The sequence below is a fragment of the Vanessa cardui genome, chromosome Z (genome assembly GCF_905220365.1).
Source record: "Vanessa cardui chromosome Z, ilVanCard2.1, whole genome shotgun sequence".
In the NCBI taxonomy this organism is placed as follows: domain Eukaryota; kingdom Metazoa; phylum Arthropoda; class Insecta; order Lepidoptera; family Nymphalidae; genus Vanessa; species Vanessa cardui.
In genome coordinates this window covers 10,431,017-10,456,777 of record NC_061154.1, presented here as the reverse complement: position 1 = coordinate 10,456,777, position 25,761 = coordinate 10,431,017, and the positions used below count along the sequence as shown (strand labels likewise).

Sequence of the window (25,761 nt, the reverse complement as noted above, 5' to 3'; positions counted from 1 at the left end):
CGGGGAACTACAAGAGCGATTTTACTTAAATATTACTGGTTATTTGCTGTTTGCAATTAATTGTGATGTATATAGTTGCCACTTAAAATAAATATATATGTATTTATATAGTTATATATAATAAAATATTCTCTATTCGTCATTCGCCATCTATTCAATATTTGTCATTCACAATGCAATATTCACCAACGGTTTTTGATTACACAAGTATCGAAATTTAGTTGTGTGTGTTTTTTTTTGTCTTGAGAGAGTCGATCTTTAAAGCAAAAACGCCTGCACTTATGGTATAGCAGTCTCCAGTCTATGGCAGCTATGGTATCCGACTACGTTGAAGAAATGTACGTAATTTTTCTAAACTTTTTAATAAATGTACGTTACAGAGTGTTAAATTGCATAAAATTGATATCGGAATGGCGGCTCAGTTTAACAAAAAAAATTTTATATATAGGTATATATACTTCAATTGTACTTATGAAAATGCCTTATATTAGTATATGATATACAAATTCTAATATTGTAAGACGCAATTGACGGTTGTTTATAATTACTATATGGGTTGTGGTGACGACTTGTTATTATTAGATCGCCTTTTTGGTTTTATGTTTCCGTTATAAACCTACCTACATTTTATTAGAATTAGACTTCGATAATTGATCAGTTATGCACAGGCTATTTTGTCATTCATTATGACCGGTAATTGGCATAGCTATCAGTACACTGCAGTACCTGGCCCTATGCCAGGTAATGCAGTGCACCAGGGCCCCGGAGTTCAGGGGGCCCTCTAAACTAAACCTTAAGCTTCTGATACTCAATCACGACCCTGCACACAAGATATCTTATTTGGTATCCATAATTTTAAAGTTTAAGAGGGATGGGAAAGAGGGGGTGAGGGACCGATTCTTTTTCTATGCACCGGGGCCCATCCTCACCAAGCTACGCCAGTCTAGTATCTATTTTTATCTGTTTTTGTAGAAAAATCATTTAGCCTTAAGGTAAAGCATTTAGCTCTCAACATTATTATGTCGCGTATTTATATTTAGTTCTATGTATGGCTGTACAGTAGTTATACTTAACGTGTCGTACTATCGAATCATGTCAGGCCTACTGCCTATAATATACAAAATTATAACATCATCATAACCCATGGAGTTCCCAATATTTCATACGGCAGGATTGTTTACAAACATTTTTTTTTAAAACTAAAGGAATTTAATTAAACAAAAAGTAAATAAGAAGTAAAAGTTATCAACTTTAATTAAGAAATTAATTTTAATAAAACTGTAAATATCGTTTCATTTAGAAAATTTACGTGTTATACAATTATATTTTATTGAGGGATAATTTTGATTGTACCAATTACATGCTTCATTCTTAAACGGTCTGCCGACCCTGCAAAATATATACGTAAGCAAATTTATATGCTAAATATATTCAGCAGCGTTAAATATGGATATGTAATTTAAAATTCGTTAAGATAGCTTATCACACTACCATAGTATTAGCAAAAGGCTCTACCAGTGTAACTATTTATAACTTCACCGATGTTATATTAATTTGCAAAACTATTATGTATATGTATATACATACAATAAAATTGAAGTGTCTGTTTGTAATTTTAAAATAGCTCTTTGTTACTTAATGCATAAGTATTTATGCACGGTACATATACCAAAATAACATTTTTTACAATTTTTGTCGGTATGTCTGTTTGTTCCGGCTATCTGTGGAACGGGTGGACCGATTTTGACGGGACTTTCACTGGCAGATAACTGATATAAAAGGGAGTTACTTAAGCTACAATAATATATTTTTTTGTTATTATCAAAGGCGTGCAAGGTCGAGGGCACAGCTAGTTAATACCATAAATTATTAAAGATTTCCACCACCATTGTATTGTCTATTCAATGTCAAAGTGGTTTGTTTATCTCTCTTTTTATGTATCCTGTGGTCGAAATGGACTAGGTGATATCATAATTATTAGGGTATAAGTTCTAGAATAAACTGCATTCTGTACCAAAGCTTGCGCAGATTCATTAGTTATTTTTAATACCAAAATAATAAAGTATTCGCAATGTTCATTCGAACGGCAGCTTATTATCATAGTTCCTTTATGTATCCACATTTGATAGTTTGGATAAATAATATATTGGACAACCCGAAAAAATATATTGTGCACTTATGGGCACACGCAGGACTCGGCGTTAGAAGGAAGTTTTAAGGCATACCAAACAAACTAGGTAAAAGGTATGTATTACTTACCTTTTAGCTAGATACGAACGACTACACCTGTTAAAAAGTATGGTGTAATACTGTAATGGACCATATATATTTATTTCAATAAAACCTATTATATTTTTTAACAATCAGTACCAGGAACCGTAAGCCAAAATTACTCTTATCAATAAATCAAAAATATAATAGAAAGAGAAGAGCTTATGATTTCATATTATAAAATATTATATGAAATCATAAGCTCTTTTCTTTGTCAAAAACGCTCTGTTTCTTGATAAGTTTTGTCATACTCGTTCATCATCAGCTCTCGTATTTCTTTAGCGGGTAACGTTTTCGTCAGGTCTGGGTAATATCTCCATCGCTTCTGCGTTGATCCTGATGTGGATGCCGGAGATGGTGCTGTTTTACTGTCAATCTTTTTGTCACATTCCCGACAATACGGAGCGACAGGCTTCTGTAATATTACATCAACCTACATGCTAAATATTTAAGTCAAGGTCGTTAGTGAACAGAGTCGGATTTAAAGGTCTGGAGGCCCTGGGGCCACAAAGCAGTGGAGGCCCTAGACCAACGGGAGCGTGGAGATCCTAATAATTATATCATGGATTAATGGATTAGCTTAAGCTTTTATTAATTTGAATCAGTAAGTATTTCTTGACTGGTATCGGTAACTTTTAAAATATTAAGTAGTAAGATTATTATAATTTGACTATATCTCGGTATTTGTTAACTCACTGAAAACATTTGTGGCCCCCACTTATGTGGAGACCCCAGGGCAGTTGCCCCGGTTGCCCTTCCATAAATCCGGCCCTGTTAGTGAAGTTTTCCAACCGGCGTAGAATTTAATTAATGGCGTGAAATAGATATTTCATTGGTGATTAAGGAATGATTAATGTTCCTTAAAGTACCGTTGCCCAAGGGCAGTGGTGACTAATTACCATCAGATGACATAATCTAGTCCGTCTAACTATAATACATAGAAAAGTTCATTAAATTGTTTTTATAACTTTTTTTTTAAACATAGGTTGGCGGACGAGCTTATGGGCCACCTGATGGTAAGTGGTCACCATCACCCATTGACAATGACGCTGTAAGAAATATTAACTATTCCTTACATCGTCAATGTGCCACCAACCATGGGAACTAAGATTTTATGTCCCTTGTGCCTGTAGTTACACTGGCTCACTCACCCTTCAAAACGGAACACAACAATACTGAGTACTGTTTTTTGGCCGTAGAATAACTGGGGAGTGGGTGTTACCTAACCAGACGGGCTTGCACAAAGCCCTACCACCAAGTGAACGTGCTAAAATCAACAATTCTAAATTTAAATTTTCGAAATAGTTTAAAAAAAAAACAATGACAGACAACGACGTTAAAAAAAGGATTTACTCCACAATTCAATAGAATATATAGAAACCTGTACTCCCTGTGTTTGCTTTAATCCATCACATGCATGCTGACGTCTATACTTAACGCAGTCAAGGTCATACTGATAAGAATGAGGAAAGACGTCCTGATGCGCTGTTAAATAATAATGGTGACGGGAGAATGAAAACCTCATAGGATTAAGGAAGGAAATGTATATTTAATTATAAAATACTGTATGGTTACCATATATTGCATTGTCTAAGTATATATTTAGATTAAGAATTAAAATTACCGTTAAATTTTAACTTATAATATTATTTAAGTTTGATATTTTTTTTATGTGTTTTCCAATTTCAAATTATTGGTTTAAAGAGAAACAAGACAGGAAAAAGCATTGTATGGATGAGTAAATTCGGATCATCGTCACGTAGTTCTGAGCCCATACAAAATGGAGATTACCATTTAATTCTGTTATTTATATTCTGTTGATTTATAAATATTGTTAGTAGCAGTCAGTAAATTTCCCACTGCTGGGCTAAGGCACATCCATTAGGGAAAGGGTTTGGAACATATTGCACCACGCTGTTCCAATACGGGTTTGTGGAATGCATATGTGGCTGAATTTCGATAAAATTAAACACATGCAGGTTTCCTCACGATGTTTTCCTTCACCGCCGAGCACGAGATGAGTTATAAACACAAATTAAGCACACATATATAGTGGTGCTTGCCTAAGTTTGAACCCGCAATCATCTGTCAAGATGCACGCGTTCTTCTTACGGGTCAATTTCAGCTCCCAAATACTGTCAAAATTACATAACACAGAAATGGTTCTTATAATACTCACGAATCGACACCCTTTCACTAGTCATTCCATAACGATCGTAGGCATCGTGGAGATTGTATGCATTGGCTCCAGGTTTATCAACCCAAAAGGCTTTGTCTTTCATTACCATATTTTCAATAACCGCATCGGGCAACTCGTCTATAGTCGGCCTGTTATCATTTAAATTTCGAACTAAAAATATAGTCTAAACTAACATAAATACTTATTAAAACATAATATAAACCTTGGTGGTATCTCTACCAGTTCTCGAGTTAAAGGTTGTAGAAATTTTCCGATAGTGCGCTGTGTTAACAATGGGGGTTGGTTCGGCGTCAAGCTTTCATCGGTACACACGGTCGGTGAAACATCATCAATTGCATATCTGTGGTATTGTCAAATTTATTAGTTCACTACGCGAACCACCCCGGCATCACACGATTGCAATGCTGATACTAAATATACTACAGAATGTTTCACAATGTTCACAGTTTTCTAGTCAATCTTTACTATACTGTGCATGTTTTATACATATAAACCTTCCTCTTGAATTAATTCTATTAAAAAAAACAGAATCAAAAACCGTTACGTAATTTTAAAGATCTAAGCATACATAGTAACTGACTGCGGTAATCGACTTCGTTTTATACTATGTAGTGATAGTGATATTAATATAACGGTTGGTTTATATAATATAAGTACGGAATATCAACGTTATTTACGTAATAAAAAACACACAAAAATATTCTTCATTTTAAATTTGCGATTATTTGCCGCGTAGAACTTATTATAGATTTGTTAAAATGGGCGATGGTTGAATTCTATGTACGAAACTAAGTTATACTTACTTATCTGGATGATAAGCTTTAAATTTTGCTACATTGCTGTGAGGACAACTCGGATGTGGCATTGTTGAGATTTTGCCAATAATTCAGCTTAAAAAAAATTTAAATGTCTATTATGCATGTATTGAAAATTAGAATTGTATTTTAAATTTTATTAATACTGAATTACGAAAGCAAAATTTATAAATAATAAAGATAATGTTAAGTTATTAAAGTAATTTAAACTGACTAAGTTTTTTCCGTTAAGATTTTTATGAACGCCATCTACTTAACATTCAAATTATGCCATCTTGATATCTACTGTATAACTACACGCCTATCATATTCCAGTAACAATAATTAATCAGATTTATTTGGAGATCAATTGACACAAATTTAAACTTAGCTCCTTAGAAGTAGAATAAGTAGGATTAATTTGGGTAGGGCCAGCAATGTGGTAAAATCGTACCAACCAATTTTTGCCGATTGTTGATACCGGCTGATAGGAAAAACTTGTTTTTAACTAGTCAATGGAATCAGTTTTATTAGATGGTGGCGTCTGGAAAACAACAAAGATACTAGAATTTGTCGGAAATTCGATCAACCAAGTTCAAATTAAAACTTCAATATGAAATTTGTATACTTAATAATTTGAAGTTTAAACCGAAAAATTATAATTGAATAATACAGATAAAACTGAAATTGGAAACCGGTAGCATTTAATTGTCATGTGAGACTTAAAAAATTACCAATGTATATTTTTTTAAACAAACTATTCAAATAAATATAATCTAATCGAAAACTTGTAAAAGTTCAACATTATGCTTTAAAATTACGCTACTGTCGCAATTCAACTGCTTATAAGGCCTTGTCGTATCGTACGGATGTACGCACTCCCATTACCTTTCCTGGATGTTTCCTGGGCCTACTTTTTATACAGTAGTAGGTATTGTTTCATTCCTGTCAAGCATTATAAATTTAAAATTATAATTATTTTGAAGAGTAGGTACCCGAAGCACATAATCGACGACCTCATATCATATTGCGATTCTCTGTGTGACCTGTCGTGGAGTTGTGACATTGACACACAGCGTATTTTAATGACTATTTAATGATATTGACATATGTTATACAAACATACAATAATGTTTGATAGTAGTATAAAACTGCTATCAATAAAAGCTAGATTAAAAATTTAAACATCTATGCACACTGATTAACAATATAGAATAGATATTTAACTTTACTAAACCCTTTTGTGAAAGTGTGATCCATTCCCTAATCGTGAACCCACAGAAAATAATAAAATTGTAGTAGGAAAATATCTTGTTAAATGAAAATAAAATCTTCTGTACTTAATGTTAAGTAATATAATATTAAATTGAATAAAGGAAGTATCTTAACTAAAGCTATTAATTAAAAAACCACATTTTAAAATAAATTTAAAACTAACAATATAATCTAATAATATTTAAGTACTAAGAAACAAAAAGCTATGAAACTTATAAATCAACTAAAAAGTATTTAAGTTTTAGTATGTGAATACAATAATTCATACTTAATATTGACTAAAAGAGAATTATAACACAAATATAATATAATGATAAAAAATGTCTTAAATTTAAATAATTGTAAATAATTTTTAATTTACTACATCACCAACTTTTTATTACTAAATTAAGATTTTACCGGTTATTTTGTTATTGATTCGGTAGTTGAAAGTTGACATTACATTATGTTGCCTGTAACGTGCCTGCGTTTTAAGTAGGAAAGTTTATAATTATCTGTGTTAAATTCAGTCGGTGTCTAGATTCGTGAGTAAAAGGAAATCCATTCATTGGTGTGCGTTATCATACTGTACGTAAATAAATTTTATTCTCTGACTCATAAATTCGGGATAGGCTTTTTTTAAAAAAAAATGTCGAAAAACATAGTGTTCGAGGGTTGGCTTACGAAATCACCACCTTCGAAACGAATTTGGAGAACTGTAAGTAATTTTAATACACTTCTTTTTATGTTTTAGTTTGTTGACAGATTGGAATTTAGTTGGTTACTTGAGGTAATTTACATTTTAGGAAAAAGTGATTATTAAAAAAAAAATGTATTATTTTACGCAAATTTACATGTTAAAACATTTTTTGTTTGATCAGAAATGGCGGAGAAGGTGGTTTGCCTTGCGACAGTCGGGTGAGCTCCCAGGGCAATATTTCCTAGATTATTATGCCGACCGTAATTGCAGACGGCTCAAGGGTACGATCAACTTAGATTTCTGTGAGCAGGTACTTATCAGTAACCAGTACACATTTAAACTTAAGTATGTGTAGCTATATAGTTCATGCTTAGTGCATAATCTTTCAGCAAGAATACTTATTATTCAGAATTTATTCATGACTTTAGTATATGGAAATCATATTATCTGAATAAAGTTGTTTACTATACAATGTTATTGTAGGTGGATGCTGGATTGCATATGGAACGTACAAACCAAGGAGCACCAGACCCAAAGCTACGTGGCTCAGTATTCACAATTCAAACGCAAACACGAACATACCATCTTGAAGCTGATTGTGAATCCGAAATGGAAAAATGGGTCGATGCAATCTGTAGTGTATGTGGTTTACGTGCAACTGATGAAATGCCGAGTTTTTCTGGTAAGTAATAATGTTTAATTTCTTATATTCAATATTTGCTATTTTATATAAAGATGTTTTTATAATTGTGTTTCGAAGTGAGAAGTGTTTAATAGGAAAACAATAACAATTATAAACGATATTAAACTAACATAAATGTTATACATGTTGGCTTGATTTTTCATACAAATAATACAAAACTTTTGTGAAGTAATCGAGCTAAACAATAATATCAATACTATTAAATAAATCATATTTATATTCATGCGCGTGCTTTTGTGATGTTCTTTTTATTTTGTTATTAACCTATCATTGGAGACGTTGTAATTCAATTCAAGTAAAAATTTACTGAAATACTTTTTATACTATAAAAAATATTTGTTTACTTTGAAATAAAACATGTTTATACTTAATGTGCGTGCTTTGGTGATGTTCTTGAATTTGTTATTAACTTATCATTGGAGACTTTGCAATTCAATTAAAAGTAAAAATTAACTGAAATAGTTTTTATACTATAGAAAATATTTGTTAACTATTAAATAAAACATATTTATATTTAATGTGCGTGCTTTGGTGATATTTAATTTGTTATTAACCTATCATTGGAGACATAATTCAATTATAGTGAAATTTTACTGAAATACTTTTATTGCGAAGCATGTTCTTTATAAAATGTAAATAATGTGTAATTAATAGCTATCTGACAATTTTATACTATAAGATATGCAACTGCGACTTACATTAAACTGTATGGATGAAACATTTATTCATTGCAAGTGAATTTTATGTTATTTATTAAATAATTGCTTTTTCTAAATATTTGTATTTTTAAAGATAAAATTGCATAACTCTGCTAATGCATATCTTAAATGAACACAGTGTATCCGAATTTAATAAAATGATTTTAAGACATGTTTAATATGATTCGTAATGAATTGTTTGGCTTGGTGCGAATTACACTTCTATTACAAGTTTTGATATGTTAGAATAAAGCTTGCCGTTATTGCACTTCCTAACAAAATGTGAATAAAAATTGAATATTAATATTTTTAGGCATATACCAAAACCATTCAGTGGCTGTAGACAATCATCCGCATACAAGGTCAAGAGCGAATTCAAATTTTACAACACCCACTGTCAATGGTCAGACTGGCTCGTCACCAGCTGTAAATAATGTTAACTACACCACCATAGCGACAAATGACCAACATAATTCATTGGTTTCTAATGATCAAGAAAATGCCATTGCTCTTGCAAATGATCAGTATGATTGCGGGGAAAGCACCGGACCATATATTCCAATATCAGAGTGCATTACAGGGGTCCGTGCTCCGGTAAATAAATTTTTATTTAATTGTTGGATATCAATAAATTAAATTATTTTCTTCATTGTAAGATAATTGTTTTTTTTTTCTATAGGATACTCAAAGAGCATTCACATTTGATCCTAAAAATATTGTAACCAGCACAAAGACCTTTGATAAGTCTGACGCTAGCAACAAATTCAAAACATATTCGTATCACGGCACACCTCAGATACGCATTAACAACGTTGCAGTTGAATCGGAAAACGATTCAAACAGTGAGGACGAATGTAGATCACTGAACGCTAGTCAATGTAACATAGGTGAGGATAAACCCAATGCAACTCCTTATTATTTTAATATCATTGTTAGATTTAAGAGTCGAGATGGCCGAGTGGTTAGAACGCGTGCATCTTAACCGATGATTGCGGATTCAAACCCAGGCAAGCACCGCTGATTCATGTGCTTAATTTGTCTTTATAATTCATCGCGTACTCGGCTGTGAAGGAAAACATCGTGAGGAATACTGCATGTGACAAATTTCATAGAAATTCTGCCACATGTGTATTCCACCAATCCGCATTGGAACAGCGCGGTGGAATATGTTCCAAACCTTCTCCTCTAAGGGAGAGGAGGCCTTTAGCCCAGCAGTGGGAATTTACAGGTTGTTGTTATTGTTGTTTTGTTGTTGTTAGATTTATAATTGTATCATTTTTTTCTAGGAGAGGTAACGGTAGCGAAAAGTTTCACAAGGTTGAACATTAATTCGCAACGCAATAATGGAACCGGTGATGACGGTATATTATTCAGCTAATGATGTAAAGAAAATTATAGTTCAGTGTGATTTATGAGTTGCGTTACATTACGAATTATCTCTGACAGGACCACCGGTACCCCCGCGTCCACCGAAAACCTTCTCATTGAACAAAGATTTGGCGCATCGAGAGTCTTTTCATGGACCGAAAGTTCAGGAACCAGTCGAATTTCAAGAAAATACTGTGAGTATTAACTTTGTATAGACACAACTTAGATGCAGCATCGGCAAAATTCGTAAAACCGATCACATCCGAATTGAGTACGCTATCCAAAATTATCAATATTTATTTCTCATGCGAATGTGATATTTGCACAAACGTAATAACTTGTAATATCATATGACCTAATATATTCGTCAATTTGACGCGTCGATTTACATGCACTTGCTTTCTCTGGCGCGAGAATCTATAGCGACGAATAGCGTCGAATGGCGCGATAGGGAGCTATTTCTGTCGTACTATACTGCAGTCTGTAATATCAAAGAGAGAGAAGGTTTGATTGTTTGCCTTTGTTTCTGGTATCAATTTAACTGTTTATCCAATTGATTTTTATAGATTGAACTTCCACATTATGAATAACTAGTAGTCGCCGCGGTTTCGCTCGTGTTAATGGTGTTTCTTGTCATGTGTTAGGCAAAACAGTAGCCTATGTTCTTTCTTGGAGTTTAAGTTTACTTTATACGAAGTTTCATCAAATTCGATTCAGCGGTTTGGTCGTGAAAGAGCGACAGAAGACAGAGTTACTTTTACATTTATTTAATACTAATATCGATTGAACGCTTATGACCAATATGATTTTTTTTGTGTATATTTAGTATGAATATAATATATTCGTTGAGAAAGAGATTAAAAGGCTTCAACACAAAAAATTGTATGAAAAGTTTCCAAAATGTTCTCGTAAATGACAAATTTTTAGTTTTTCTTTAAAATTTTGCCATACGTACTTTCGATTCGGGCCAGTGTTTATGACATAACAAGATATTTGAATAAATGCATACTCTCGGTTACGGGCGGTAAGATTAGCACAGTTCGTTCGGAAACTAGATACAGTGCAGGCGCCTGGCACGAAAATTATTTTTTATAATTTAATTTAAATATCGAAGGAAAAATTATATATAAAGGTAACGTTTAATTTCATTTGACGATTCTTAATATGATTTTCTTGTAAATAAATATTTCTCTATAATTTTATTTTGGTATTGTTCGACTTTTTTTTAAAAAATTTTTTAATTCTTTTTTTAAATCGACCTTTTTGTAGTTTGTTTCGTTATTAGTTACCATAATTCATGCCTAATGTTAGCACGCTGTTTAGTCATTTTGTATAAATGTTATTATTTGCCCCAGATAACGTGTTTACAAGTTTCCATTACTAATGTAGTATTTTCATGTCGTTGTGCTATAATTCAATAAATGCATCGCAACGAAACAGTCATGTTGAAAATAATGGGCACTATTGTAAATAAGTGGTTCATTAAAAGTGACTTCCCTTGCCCAACACGTAGACGGCTATTACATCGTTATAACAATATTGATTAATGCTATAATATATGGTGTCGTGTGTTTTCTTTCTCTATATATAAAGGTGCAGGCAGTTTGGGAAATTCATTGTGAAATAATACTCGATGTGACGTTATGAGCGTTACATCGAGTCTCATTTCTAGCTAGAATCCATAGTTGTGGTCGGTTTTTAAAACTAATTGAATTTTAAGTTTTCGAATTGATGGTAATTTTTTTGCTTTTCGTTCGACTTTGAAACAACGTGGTGGAATAAGTTCCAAACCTTCTCCTCAAAGGGAAACTTACAGGCTGTTCTTTAGTTGTTGTCCGACATTGCTTTATGTTATTCACATGGTTAGCAATTGCTTTTCAAAACGCGATGTAATAATTAGCTTGTTATAAGTAATCGGCTAGGGTTAGGTAAGTTTTACTAGTTACTCCGATATTTATTACTTTGCCATGTTTAACGAATAAGCATATAACAAAAATGTCACATTTATCTTTAACTAATTCATTTTTTTTGTTTATATTTGTGTAATTGTATCTCTTTTTTTTAACCTTCCCAAATAAAGTACGTAAAAGTCTGTGTAGCTTAGTAATAATCGAATTATGTTTATTTTCGGCGATGGCTAAAATGTTTTTAAATACTTTACAATTGTAACAATTTGTATCAAAATATACTTCTTTTAAGGATCGACTAAATCAATCGATTCGATTTCGATTGCTGCTTTTATTTCAATCCTCGCTTAATGGAATTTATCCTTATTCTCATTTAGATGTTAAAGTTGTTTTTAAACACTAGTGAATTATTATTCGATAATTGTTAAAATCTAAACGTTATTTTCATGTGATCAACGAAATATTTATTTCTGATGAGTATCAAAAAAATATCGATTATTGCTAACAATAAGTCAACAAGTCAAAGTAATATTAATTTAGTTCGATAATTGAATCGAGATTTCTTTGATTTTGATTTCAATACTATTAGTATTAGACCTAAATGACCGTGTAAGTTTTTGAAATATTTTTCGTTCAGCTTTAGATACTATCAATCTCCAAACAAAAGACAATATAAAAAAGCTCTTTTCCACCGACTTCATAAAAGAGGAGGTTCTCAGTTCGATTGTTTGTCCGTGATTATCTCGCGTTTGGCTGAAGTTATTTGGATGCGCTCTTCGGAATAGTATTTGTTAAATTCATGAGAAAAAGGAGGTTCTTAGTTTGACCCATAATGATTATTAATTAGTCTTAACAATAACGCTCGTTCCCTAGTCTCCATTCCCCTGGATGCGCTTGCCGCGTCAACCGCACCACAACACGGCGCCCTCGTCGCCCGGCCGTTCCGTGATCAGTCACTGCGTCCGGACCACGGATGACGAAGATGACGCCGCTATGGGGCATGTAAGTTGTTATATTTTGTGTTTATTATTATTGAAAGACAAATAAATATTATGTATTTGACAACATCACATACATTACTCTGATCCCAATGTAAGTAGCCAAATCATTTGTGTTATGGAAAATCAGAAGTAATGACGATACCACAAACACTCGGACCCAAGAAAACTAATGAATATTTTAGACATCGATTCGACCGGGGATCGAACCCGGGACCTCGGAGTGGCGTACCCATAAAAACCAGAGTTCACAAAACTCGACTACGGAGGTCGCCAAGTCAAAACTATGATAAAATGAAGAGTTTTTAGCATTGCATCGAAGGTGATAACATAAAACACTTAATGCGTCATGTACATATATTGTGTGTCATCTATATTCCAATCGTCCAAGGAATATAGATAAATAAATCTAAGATTTAAATATTTAATTGTATTTGCTAATAGTTGCTATATTATGCATTACAAACAGTTCGCGATCAATGTATATTTATTTATATTATATGACTTCTATTTATGTACTTATATCAACTTAAATTTTATTTCCAAAATTCCAATAACAGCTTCACGACGTTCAGAATATTATATGTAATAGTTTTTGGTTAATCCATAACGAATAATAGGGATGTTGTGGGGCTCGATAACAGTATTATACTAGTAGTTTTTTTTAAGGCCAATTGATTTTATTGCATCACGTCTCATTAGAAACATCTAAAATTCTATCAGTGTTTCTTTACTACATTATCCATGTATTATATATAACAATCTACCTCTCGAATCACACTATCTATTAAAAAAACGAATTACTATGCGTAGTTTTAAAGATCTAAGCATATATAGGGAAAGGCAGCGGGAAGCGACTTTTTTATGCTGTGTAATGAAGATGAATCTTGTAACTAGAGTAGTCCGAAACCGTAACTAAAGCCGGAATTATTACCCATATATTAACGAAATTACACATTCAACATCCCCGCTGAATGTTATCGATTATTTAAGATGTATCAATGGTATCGAGAAAATTCGATATCAAAATTGTTCATTGGACTTTAATTCTTTTGTTGGAATATATTATAAAAGGTTGTATCTATTGAGAATTTTACACATAATCTATGTGTGTATGTATGTGTACGTGTGTTTATTAAGTCTGTAGTTTTTGTGAATGTGTGTTGATTTTCAGTTGTTTTAATGCTGCTGACACAACTACTTGGTTATTTGGTATATTTTAGTTTTGCTCGTGTGTGTTATTTGTTAAGGTGTACTGACACAGATATATCTTTGCAGTCAATGCAGTATTGCAATCTTTCGACGCTACCGCCAGCTGTCGACAGGGCGTTGAAACCTCGTCATTCAAGTCACAGCATCGGCAATATGTACAACTTCTCAGGATTGGTAATTTGTTACATTTCTCTTAGTAGTTTTTACTTGGTGGTAGGGTTTTGTGCAAGCCCGTCTGGGTAGGTACCACCCGCTCATCATTTATTCTACCGCCAAATAACAGTACTCAGTATTGTTGTGTTCCGGTCTGAAGGGTGAGTGAGCCAGTGTAACTACAGGCACAAGGGACATAACATCTTAGTTCCCAAGGTTGGTGGAACATTGACGATGTAAGGAATAGTTAATATTTCTTACAGCGTCATTGTCTATGGGCGATGGTGACCACTTACCATCAGGTGGCCTAAATGCTCGTCTGCCAACCTATACCAAAACCTATACAAAAAAAAAGTCCGCTTAAGAGTTTCTCACTGATTTTTGAACACAACGAGTAATCGGGGATGCTTTTACAGGGAATATGCGACGAATCGAAACCTGACGTATTGCAGTACTTAGATCTCGATCTTCACACGTCTACCCCACCTTCGAACAATGTAAGTCATAATAATATAGGAATAACTTTATCAACTTTAGTAATTCGTTTATATATTTGAAACGTTCTGATATTCTATTTTATTTTTAATTAGTCACAAGACTTCAAGAAACTGAGCATTATACACGGTAAGTCGCATTCATCTGCTGATGCGGATTCCGCGTATAAAACCGTAGACTTCTTGAAGACGGAGGCTTTCAACATCACACGCCAGGATGCCGAAGCGTCACGGAGCGTGCAGCAATGATTGAGCCCTGACATGGGTCGAATCTATAAACTAGTGATAAACCCTAATGACTTGTTCATACGTTAGGAGGTGGACGCTCTCTGACTATGACGAACTCTTGGACTTGTGTTGTGTAAATATAGGATACGACCGAACGCGAGGTAATGATCGCAATTGTATGTTTTATGTTTTATTACACAGATACCTTAAAGTATTATTTTACACGTGTGTAAGTGTTTATCGACATGCGTAGTTTAGGACAGCACTAATTACGTTTCGACTATTACGATATTCAAAGATCGGGAGTCTGGTCGACTTTCATTTATAAACAAACAACTGTTTTTTTCGTTATTTTACACAGGTGTGTTTTACCGAAAATAATATCTTATGAATAATAAGGGACGCGTTTGGTTTCCTTTAAATTGTTTTGATATTTCAGTTGCCAGTCGACTGTGATTTCATATTACGAATTTGGTCTTTGATTCTCGTTTGGGCAAAATGTAATTAGAGCGTATTTATGACGTCATGTGTGCTCTCTCTTTCTCTCTCTTTACATATTCGTATGTCTTGATGTTTCACTTTGATGTTAAGCACTTTCAATTCAATAATAATTAAACCAAGTGTAAATGGACGAACGAATAACGACATTCGTATTAGTGGATTACTACAGTATCATATTTATTTAGATTTTGTTGAAGATTGTGTTGTTAAGCTATTATTTTTAATTTTCTACCGTTTTTTACCGAATTTCGATATTTGAATTTAGAATTGAAAAATTTTATGCCAGTATTCTCCGAGGAAGAAATGCGTGGTTTCTATCTGATGAATACAAGCAATGCTTTTAACGGTCTCTCTCTTATTAGAAACGGTCTCTTTGTTCGAATTGTATTGTAGGATAATATTTATTCATTCTTTATTTATGTTCTCGTTATACATTAAAATTTTACAAGACAAATTCACTAACAAATAATTTTATCGATTTATTCAATACGAAACAAACAGACTGAAAAAAAAATTAGATTCTATTTAAAACGGAACAAGGTTTGAAATCTATTATTCAAACACAAAATGGCGATTGTGCAAAAAAACGTTTTACATAATTGAACGTACTCCGATCGCTCGGACTGCAACAACGATATAAAATCTACTTCATTTTCTTATCTCGAATTCGCGTAATCGTATAAATTACAATAGATTCCATGAATTTCAATTAGTAAACAAAAATGGTCAAAGAAAACTGTACAATCAACGTAAATAAAAAAAATGGGTATGTCTTAACGATTTTCGATTGTTAATAAAACACTATGCAAAACAAAACATTTCAGTATTACATAAAATGATCTTATATGAGTTTATTCGCTTTAAACCTTTTGGAGCTGAAGTGACTTATAAAATATTCTTATCGGAATTGCGGATCCTGGTGCATTGGTATACTTTCGTAGATTGGCATCTAAAAAAATGTCGAATAAAATTAACGAAAATTCTATAAATGTGCGTTGTCTATTTCAATATTGTCCCCTTTCCGGGTGTAGAATAATTTATAAATCTGTGGCCTCGTTTTAAAAGGGCCTAAGTATATTTATATGTAGCATTCAAAACACGTTTTTCCATTTACCAAATTTAAAGATTTATTTGTACTAATATGGCAAGCTATTTACTTATACCCAACGATATCATGCAAAGCATGTGTTATGTAAACAATCAACATAGTTATCAGAATAAAATCAATGAACATTCATTGATTTTGTTTCGATAGACCTAAAGTAAAGGTAGTTTGATATAGGCCCTTTTGAACCAGGCCTCAGAAAGATTCGAGCCACTGAGATTCCACAGATAAAACAAAGACATTCACCTCGATTTGTCAGTATTTTAACGAAAATAACGAACGCCTATACTTTCAATTATCAATTACTTTCTTATATTTTAATATGTATATTTTATCGTAAAATTTTATATAATTACCCTTAGATGATAATCTATTTCTCGAGATTGTAAACTGTCACAAGTTTTTGAACGTCGATTTAGTTTACATTCTAGCGAGATATATTACATTTTTACAGTGACATTTATATATACATTTACGTATACATCAGTATATTTGACGATACCAGCTCCTATGTAATTTAATTATGAGTTATATTATGAGATTTAGGTTGAATCGATATTTCAACTTGACTGTCACTTCCGCCTAAAATTTAATGACGAAAAACGTGTCTTTCGTTTTTATTTTTGAACAAAATTCGTTTCGCGGTATTTTTTTTTGAATGAATGATGACAACATTCTTAAATTAACATTATGTATCTATGGGTCTAGGTGTTGCCAGTGTCTTTTTTATTTTTAAACATTAAATATATATCTTGAAAAAGTATACATATTTTATATACCGTATATACACTCTATTTTTACCTGCATACTTACTCGGCGTTATATATTTGTCGCTTTGAAAATCTTTTAAACTATACTTGTACATCGAAAAATACATTTAATCTATCTTTTATAAATACTGTAGTTAATAATTCGCGTGTTTTTTAAATAATTGAATATTCTTATATGTCTACTGTAATCGATATTTCTTTGGTATGCCTCAAATATTAAAAGGCTAATATCATGTGATAATGTATTATATATTTATATCTAATCGATCGGGAAGCCCTGTCCACATTAAATTAATTAATTTTTAAATAAAATATAAAAAAAAAATAGATAATTTTCAGTCTTTACGTTTAAGTCGTCTCACGTACACTAAGACCTCTCGTAAGCGTCACTCATACTAATGCACACAGATAATAATTTAACGTGGAGTGGAGAGCTTTCTAGATTAAATAGATCTATACAATATATTTATATATATACTAAAATATATCCAAATTTGATTAGTAAGGCTTTAAACGAAATAATATTGTTCAAGGTTTTTTATTGAAGGTAAATATATCTATTGTAGGCTCTATATATGGTGAAATAATAGCATATGACACAAGTTTAGCAAAATTTTTATTTTACTAATTATATTTGAAATGTTTTTTTTTGAGGCTGGTAACACTTTTATTGCGGGAGTTCCCGTTGATTTCTTCAATCGTGTAGATTTTTGAAAAACTTATATATAGATGTCCGGGGACAAGATTTTATTTCCTATATATTTTCTATCCAGCTGCGACAGTAAGCGTAGACACAAATGTTTGTGGGTTTGTTCTGAGTTATAAAATCTAGTTAATGATAGCTGTCATCATTGCAAAAGAAAAATTAAATATGTCTTCCCTACACACATGTCTGATGGTTGCATAATGAAAAGAGTTTTTTTTTGTATTTTTTTTTTAATTCCAATAATTCCGAAACCAAACAAAATACTGGATCATATATTTTTGCTTAGTGCCTTTCACGTGATGCTTATGGCGATACTTTAAACATATACTTATTATATGTAGTTAATATCTATTACATTATTAATAATAATATTATCGTGTTTATTATTCATGTTATATCTAAGTAATTAATAGATTCACGTATAACAGTATATTATAAATGTATAGATACTAATCTCATCTTAAAATAATGTCATGGTTCGTATGGCATTGTTGTGCCTTAGATATGTTAGTATCATTTTTATATATTGTAAATTTAAAACAGCACGCTTATTATAATTTATATTTATGTAAATATGAATGAAAAAGTGAAAATGTTGTATTCGAGTAACAGATGTGTAAAAGTTATAATATTAATGATATCGACGAAAACTATACAACCGTTCTACCAAATTAATTCAAATAGTGTGTATAGTAAGTATAAAATTAAAATTAGGTATAGTTTTATAGAACGCACATAAATTATGTCCTACACGATTGAAAATTTAGTATTCGAATTTGTTAAATTCGACAGCGGGTAGGTTTTGAACCGAATATGCCTTGATTATTCACGATTCTATCTCTGAATATGTCTTCTATACGGATTCTTGAATGTAATTTAACTTTTTAATACAAAGCGATTCGTATGTACAGTCGTCCAAAATGATTCGAGTATTTGTCTAAAGTAAATAACATAAAATAAATGGTTCATTTTATGTTTTGATGAGAAAGGAGCGCCGTCTCTAGTTGATCATCTCGAGTTATCTAAAAACTTACATCGTACATTTAGAATTTCAATTTTAATGATAGAAAGGGCGGTGACCATCAATTCTTCAATAGTACTTAAAAATAATTGTATGTCTAAGTTATTCGGAAGTAGTTGACTGGACTATAGCGTACAATAGATTCGTAGGCCATAATTTGCAATATACTACTATACTACGCGTAAAACTCAGATTAAAAAAATATTATACCATATATAAAATAACTTCACGTTGATTAAAAGTTGTAAAATAAAATAGGTCTGTTGAGCGTGTGTACAATTATTATATATCGTAAATTGCAATCTGTAGTGAATTTATACGCGTGTATATTTGTCTAAAATTGTAAGCAGCGATTGTACAGTCGGGGTAAGAAAAGGTTCGTGATCTTAAGATCTATTTTCGTGTGCTCGGTATGAGCGATAAACTGCTTTACGGATCTAGAATGAAATATTGCATCCCAATGATTTGGTGTTTAGATTCAAAAGGTAGTAAGAGTTTAAGACTTGATAAAGGAATGAATTTAAAAACTGACGAAGGTTTTCTTACTGTGACTGTACGTGGTGTCTGCGTCGCGTACATTAGGTAATAAATGTATTACTTTGCCGAGTGTGTTAAATTCTATGCTGTATATGCGATAAATTTAAAAAAGATTAACTAAAAAGTCGTCAATATAAATGAGGTTGTATATAATCTGTGTCTAATATTAGCCTAAAATGTAAATGCAGCACACTTTGGTGTACAAAACATAGGTTCGTCTAGGTTATCTGTAAATGCAAATCGCTAGCATGCACAACGTTGCTATATCTTAGGCTTGACATTTCACCTGTTACACTTAATGTATGTACAAGTATTCACTTATAATAAAAGCATACCTAAACTCTTTTTATACCTTTGTATATTAGTATTAATCCAGTATTACTCAAAACTAAATATTTCACGATTGAACGTTTTAACTTTAAGAATGATAAGTCGTAAAATCTATTATTATGTGTATTACGTGATAAGAAAACTTTGTCTCCCTTTTTAATCATATTGTATGCACGAAGTGTTATTTGCCATAGTTAAAATTTATATTGAAAAGCTTGAGCTTAATTATCTAAAATAGTAATACTTTACGTCAAATTTAAATCACTAACGCGTTTTTTGGAGTTTCTTAATTGTAATATGGACAAGGTATCGCCACTTTTTTTCTCGCTGGATCTTAGGTAAAACCCCACGTGAAGTGGAGGATATCTAGTAACCTGGTACACCGGAATACCCACTAAAAACATAGCGGTGCCCGCTAAAAAGAATGACATCTCCTTTTCAGCGGGCGCTACGGGATCGCTATAGAATGTATCACCTATATACTACCCTCATATTTTTATTAACAATTAATATAAAGGCGAATTTCGACCAATGAGCGACTGTTAGTAAATTAAAATATAAATAACGTTTTAAAAAATATGTCTACAATTAACATTTTTAAATGGTTATGAGTTCTTTTCTTATTGCATACATTTTAGATTCATCAAGGATTGACTTATTTAATTACCGTATTTCTAGTATCTTATAAAAAATGTCAAGTTATTTTAAAACATGAAAAAATTTATCAAGCATTCTCAGTCAGTTTTACGGTACTTACGATCTTATGGATCTTTGGCTATTAAAGATGAAAATGAATTTAGAAATTGTTTAGCGTTTCATTATGTCTTTTGAATAGAGTATATGATAATTTTTATTCGAGTATTTTGAAGAGACTAGAATCGATTTTTTGACGCACAATCTTAAGATATTTTTAATATTATGTGAGACACGTTACATCACACATACTTAATACTTATTTATTAATATTATATGTGTGTGTAGTATTAGTCTTTTGAAATCTAGTAAAGAATATATGTTATATTGTACCATGGGACTTGTAACATTATTACTTAATTTTTTAAATGCTCCATGACAATATCGTTGAATGGGTTAGTTGTTTAAATTTAGAACTTGTGTTATTTATTATAATGTTAATAGTATTAGAAATATATTTAATAATAGGCGTTTGTTCCGAAATTGACGGTGTAATTGTTTAATAATTAAATCCTATTAAATGCATATATATGCTTATTTGAATATAGCAAGTCCCATGAATTGTAGCTTTACTTCAACATTACGACTTATTTAAAAAAAAAAAACAAACTTTTAAATGTCATGTTTTAACATAAATATAAACGAATCTAATTCAGAAGAAAAAAAAAATACAATTCGATGCATTTAATAAAAAAGGTTTAAAAATGGGTGTTACAAAATGAAGTATTATTTTCAGTGTAAAATTTTAATATTTCTTCATTGGTAAGAAATACGAACGATATTAAATTGTTATAATCTGCAAATAATTGCAATAACGTTAATTTTGTATTGTCTGAATACACAAGATATAAAAAGGTATTCCTAATGATACATACCATTTAATAAATAAATTAATAAAATTACTTTAATTAATTGGTTACAAATAATCTTCCTAAGTAATCTTCAATAAATTTTTGTGCAATATTTGTGGTTCGCTGTTTTATAAAGGAAATGTATATCCTGTTAGGACTTACAATATTTAGTATATATTCTTGATCCTTTAATCTTAACTCGTCGTGTTATATGTTTTAAATATTTCGCGTTTTAAGTAACAGTACTAAAAATGACGATAGTATTGACAGTCAAAGTATGTCGATATCTTCCATAATCGTTATATGAAATTTTTATTTACGTAAAATCGCGATGTGTATCCAAATCTTATCATTAAGAAATCTAGACAATTTTTCTCACTATTTCTTATTGTATATCATTCAAATTATATTATAAATGTGATTTTTTGATGTAATCGATGTGATGTGCCGCAATAAAAATATCTTGATAATATTATTTTATGTCGACCTAGTTTAGTTTTGAAAACGTCAACTATGTATTTTATTACATCGAAATAGGCTTGCATTTTTAATTATTTATGTCTTCTATGAAATACGTAAGCATATATTTTGTTGTCTAATTAAAAAAAAAAAACAGTTTTTCAGCAGCCTAAATTCAAATGTTATTAGATAGCAAAATATTTGTTTAATGAAGTAGTTTAGGCAATTAGCAAACTATTAAATGTTGGTATTGTTTATTTATTAATTAATTATATATAAGACTATAATAAGGGCAAGTATTTTATTAATTAATTTTATTTGAACGCGGATTTATTTCGAAGTGTAATTATGTAGTTATAAATAACTTGGACCACACATTTTTTATGATTTAAGTTGTATTTTGTTATTGAGCTTTATAATTATAATTGTTTATTATTATATAATACATATATTGTAAGTGAAATTTACTTGTTTATTATGTACCATTGAAAGTGAATAATTATCCTTGAAATAAATATTGTAGTGTGCAAAGTTGTTTTATTTTATAAAACACTAGCTGTTGCCTGCAACTGTGCTCGCGTGAAAAATGGTTATAAATAACTTAATAGACTAATTTCAAATATTACGTTAGTTTAAGACCTTTGTAAAGAACACTGGTGGTTCATTCATGTCCATGCAGTCCATTTTGAAGATTTGACCTTGTGTTTTGTTAATTGACTTTTGAACAAAAAAAAAATTGTTTCTCATCCATCCATCCATCATCAAGTGATAACTGTAGCCCCTTTGACATGCGATGAAGTGCCGTAACTATTATTCTGGTGCCGTGCTTGCCTGGGTTGGAACCCGCAAACATTGGTTCATCTTGCACGTGATCTAACTACTGAACCATCTTGGCTCTTATAATTTGTAACCAGCTTCCATAAATATAGTTTCATGTCTCTAACTTCAAAGATTTTTATTTCACCCCTACGGGCTAAAATTTCATGAAAATTAAAATATGTATCAACTTATTCTTAACCGGTATCCCAAAAATAATTTTTTATATTTTAACTTAATAAATGAGGTTTCACACATACTGTTATCCCTTATTTTACCTTCTTGGGAGTAGAATTTCCATATATGCTGATGTAGGTATTTATTTACTAGTAATTAACAGCCTGAAGACAAAGTTTCAAACAAACTTCAAAAATGGCACACTTCCTTACTAACTAATATAAGCAATAGCAACCCCTATTTCACCCTTTAGGGCTAGAATATCCGGATACGCATAAATATGTATTTACTTATTCTGAATCTGTATGCAAAAATAAAGTTTCATGTTTTTGGCTTAATAAATTACGGACTTTCATACAAACTTTCAACCATCTTTTTACCCCCTTAGGAGTAGAATTTCAATAAATGGTTAAATATGTATCTTTTTATTTCTATTTAGTATTCTAAAACTAAAATTTCATGGATCTTACTTCATAATAGTGCGACAGACTAACCGAATCTACTTATTTTTAATCAGTTTTCCAAAAATAAAATTTCATATTTCTAAAATTAAGAATGACGGACTTCCGTACAAATTTTCAACCCTTATTCAACCCTTTATGGATAGAATATCCAAAAACACTGAAATAGGTATCGACTTATTTTTAATCAGTATCCCAAAAATAAAATTTCATGGCTCTAACTTAAGAAAATGACGGACCACCATACAAACTTTCAACCCTTCTTTCACCCCCTTAGAGGTAGATTTCCAAAATTCCTTCGTTATGCACCCAGCATACTCAATAAATCCATCCTACTCACCAATTTTCAAGGCCCTAACTTTAGCCGTTTAATATAGATTATCGACGTGACAGGCGAAAATGTAATCTATATATATATATAAAATAACAGGTTCTGACTGACTGACTCTTCATATGAAGCCAATTCTAGCTGTAGAATTAGGTCCAGTTTCTCAAAGCAATACATTGTGATTACCGAACCGACACATTATTTCAGATTCGTAGGATAATTCTTGCAAGTAAAAAGTAATTACAGACAACGTGACAGGCAAAACCAAATAAAAGCTTCGAAGTAAAAGCCGGAGAATATCTAACTTCTAGACTAAGGTCTTGTCTCATTTAAGAAAAAAGATTGATTCATTTATTATTTGCCAACAAATGGGACTATAACCATTGGAATGGTTGTAAATGACAAAAAAAGAAATACCATCTTCTTTTTTTATTTTAGCTTTTCTTACGAATAAAGTTAGACATATTACATTTTAATTATTAGAGACATTTACACCCTCCCTCAGAGAGTAAGATCTTAATGCACCCAGAACTAAGACATTTTAGCAAAATGTTAAGACAGTATGCGTACTTACTAGTTTGAAAGCGGGGAAGCCTTTTCACAGGCAGCGCGAACTAAAGGTGTATAAAATCCATACTCACCTACGTAAATGTAAAAACGCTCATACTTAAATATGTTTTTATGAATATTATCAAAATTGATATTAATTATTGTCGTGGAGCACTGCTTCCGTCAGACAGTTATAAAGAATGCTTAAAAATAAGGTACGTTGTCGTAACAAGCCTAACTACGTTATATTAGAAAGCCTATACTTTACATATAATTACTCTTAGTACTATTTCTAGAACCTTTGTAAGCAGTCAGACCAATCATTCTCCCAAAAACACCGGCTTCGTGGCAGCCGCCGTGAGGCGGCTGAATAACAAACATGCAAAGCGCGCCTAGTGCGCGCCTTCCTCCTCATCCTCCATGTGCTCATGTGACGAACTTCCCCGAGTCCGCCACTGGAGGCTGGGCGTCAACGAAGCTGGCGGCGGAAAAGATGGTAGGCTCCGCCGCTGACCGTCGGTGTAATACACCTGGGAGGCTCAAGTAGCGAGCCCTCCTACTCCCTCCTAGCCAACGAAGCCACTCACATGATCCGCCCTGACGTCAATCCGGAACGTACCACGAGCAGCCCCGCGGAATCCCTCCCGCCAGTCTAAGCCGTGGCCGACAAGCAAGCTCAAACTGGCCCCGTTGCCCAAGGTGCACCACGAGGAGGTGACTGACATGCACCCCTATATTGCAAACCCTGTGTTAGGAATGGAACGCAACCATAAAAGTTGTTCGTATTTTTGCCGCTGTGTGGCGCTCTGTCTTAATACTCTTCAAACTACGTTAAGTTCATATCTTAAGGATAAATTAAATACAAATAAATTATACGAATATATTTAATACTTTGTTTGAATATTCTTTCACCCTGGCTGAACCCTATCAGATAAATCAAAATAATGTACTACAGTATTGGACACCTTAAAAAGGACGATGGTGTATGTCTATATCTTAGGGATGGCCCAAAACAATCATTTATTTTTTAAAAGTAAAACTTATATCAAGATTTTTTGTTATTTTTATGTAAAATATATGGAGAACAAATTCATCTATATTAATCGAGCTCAAGTTATGGTTTACTCATTTGATACATTTTTAAATGTCTCATTGTTACCTCTGAGTAAAAACTGTACAAATTGAACCCACCGACGTTCTTCCCAACGGCAAGAATTAAGAAGATCCGAAACCTGCAAGACATAGGAACTTTTTCAAAATGTCTGCTTAGAGATAAATTTTCAATATTTTACAGTGTGCCTAGTAACAGGTAAGTATTGATATTTGTATTTATATCAAATCCCTCTTTTCACCCTGTTCGCAATCCACCCACAGTCGAATCCACCCGACCCCACTTCCATCCCAATCGCTTTCCGCCCACTTACATAATGCGCTCTACTAGACTTGCGCATGTCTGGATCTATCTATGCCCGGGTTA

At 32.0% G+C, this 25,761-nt stretch overlaps 2 protein-coding genes across 3 annotated transcripts; one reads left to right on the top strand and one right to left on the bottom strand.

The window, feature by feature from the left end:
- Window positions 1-1,292: 1,292 nt before the first annotated feature.
- On the bottom strand, window positions 1,293-5,355 carry LOC124543440. Its single transcript, XM_047121667.1, has 6 exons — window positions 5,275-5,355; window positions 4,674-4,811; window positions 4,451-4,599; window positions 3,653-3,756; window positions 2,523-2,686; window positions 1,293-1,389 (listed from the first exon to the last, which is right to left on the bottom strand). Exons 1-6 carry the CDS (start codon window positions 5,334-5,336, stop codon window positions 1,293-1,295), a joined length of 714 nt encoding a protein of 237 aa, XP_046977623.1. The 5' UTR covers window positions 5,337-5,355.
- Window positions 5,356-7,031: 1,676 nt separating this feature from the next.
- LOC124542996 (GRB2-associated-binding protein 1) lies at window positions 7,032-15,785 on the top strand. Of its 2 annotated transcripts, XM_047120974.1 has the most exons (11): window positions 7,032-7,237; window positions 7,401-7,529; window positions 7,703-7,901; window positions 8,934-9,214; window positions 9,300-9,507; window positions 9,907-9,981; window positions 10,067-10,182; window positions 12,769-12,897; window positions 14,172-14,279; window positions 14,675-14,755; window positions 14,849-15,785. In XM_047120974.1, exons 1-11 carry the CDS (start codon window positions 7,169-7,171, stop codon window positions 14,999-15,001), a joined length of 1,548 nt encoding a protein of 515 aa, XP_046976930.1. In that variant the 5' UTR covers window positions 7,032-7,168; the 3' UTR covers window positions 15,002-15,785. The 2 variants fall into 2 exon arrangements, with proteins under 2 accessions (XP_046976930.1, XP_046976931.1); XM_047120975.1 differs by lacking the exon at window positions 9,907-9,981.
- Window positions 15,786-25,761: the final 9,976 nt, after the last annotated feature.

Coding starts and splice junctions, on each gene's coding strand:
- LOC124542996 (XM_047120974.1), top strand. CDS start 7,169: ATGTCGAAAAACATAGTGTTCGAGGGTTGGCTTACGAAATCACCACCT. Junction 7,238..7,400: donor CGAAACGAATTTGGAGAACT/GTAAGTAATTTT, acceptor TTGTTTGATCAG/AAATGGCGGAGAAGGTGGTT. Junction 7,530..7,702: donor ACTTAGATTTCTGTGAGCAG/GTACTTATCAGT, acceptor ATGTTATTGTAG/GTGGATGCTGGATTGCATAT.
- LOC124543440 (XM_047121667.1), bottom strand. CDS start 5,336: ATGCCACATCCGAGTTGTCCTCACAGCAATGTAGCAAAATTTAAAGCT. Junction 4,600..4,673: donor CTGGTAGAGATACCACCAAG/GTTTATATTATG, acceptor AAATGATAACAG/GCCGACTATAGACGAGTTGC. Junction 2,687..3,652: donor AGCAAACACAGGGAGTACAG/GTTTCTATATAT, acceptor GTAATATTACAG/AAGCCTGTCGCTCCGTATTG.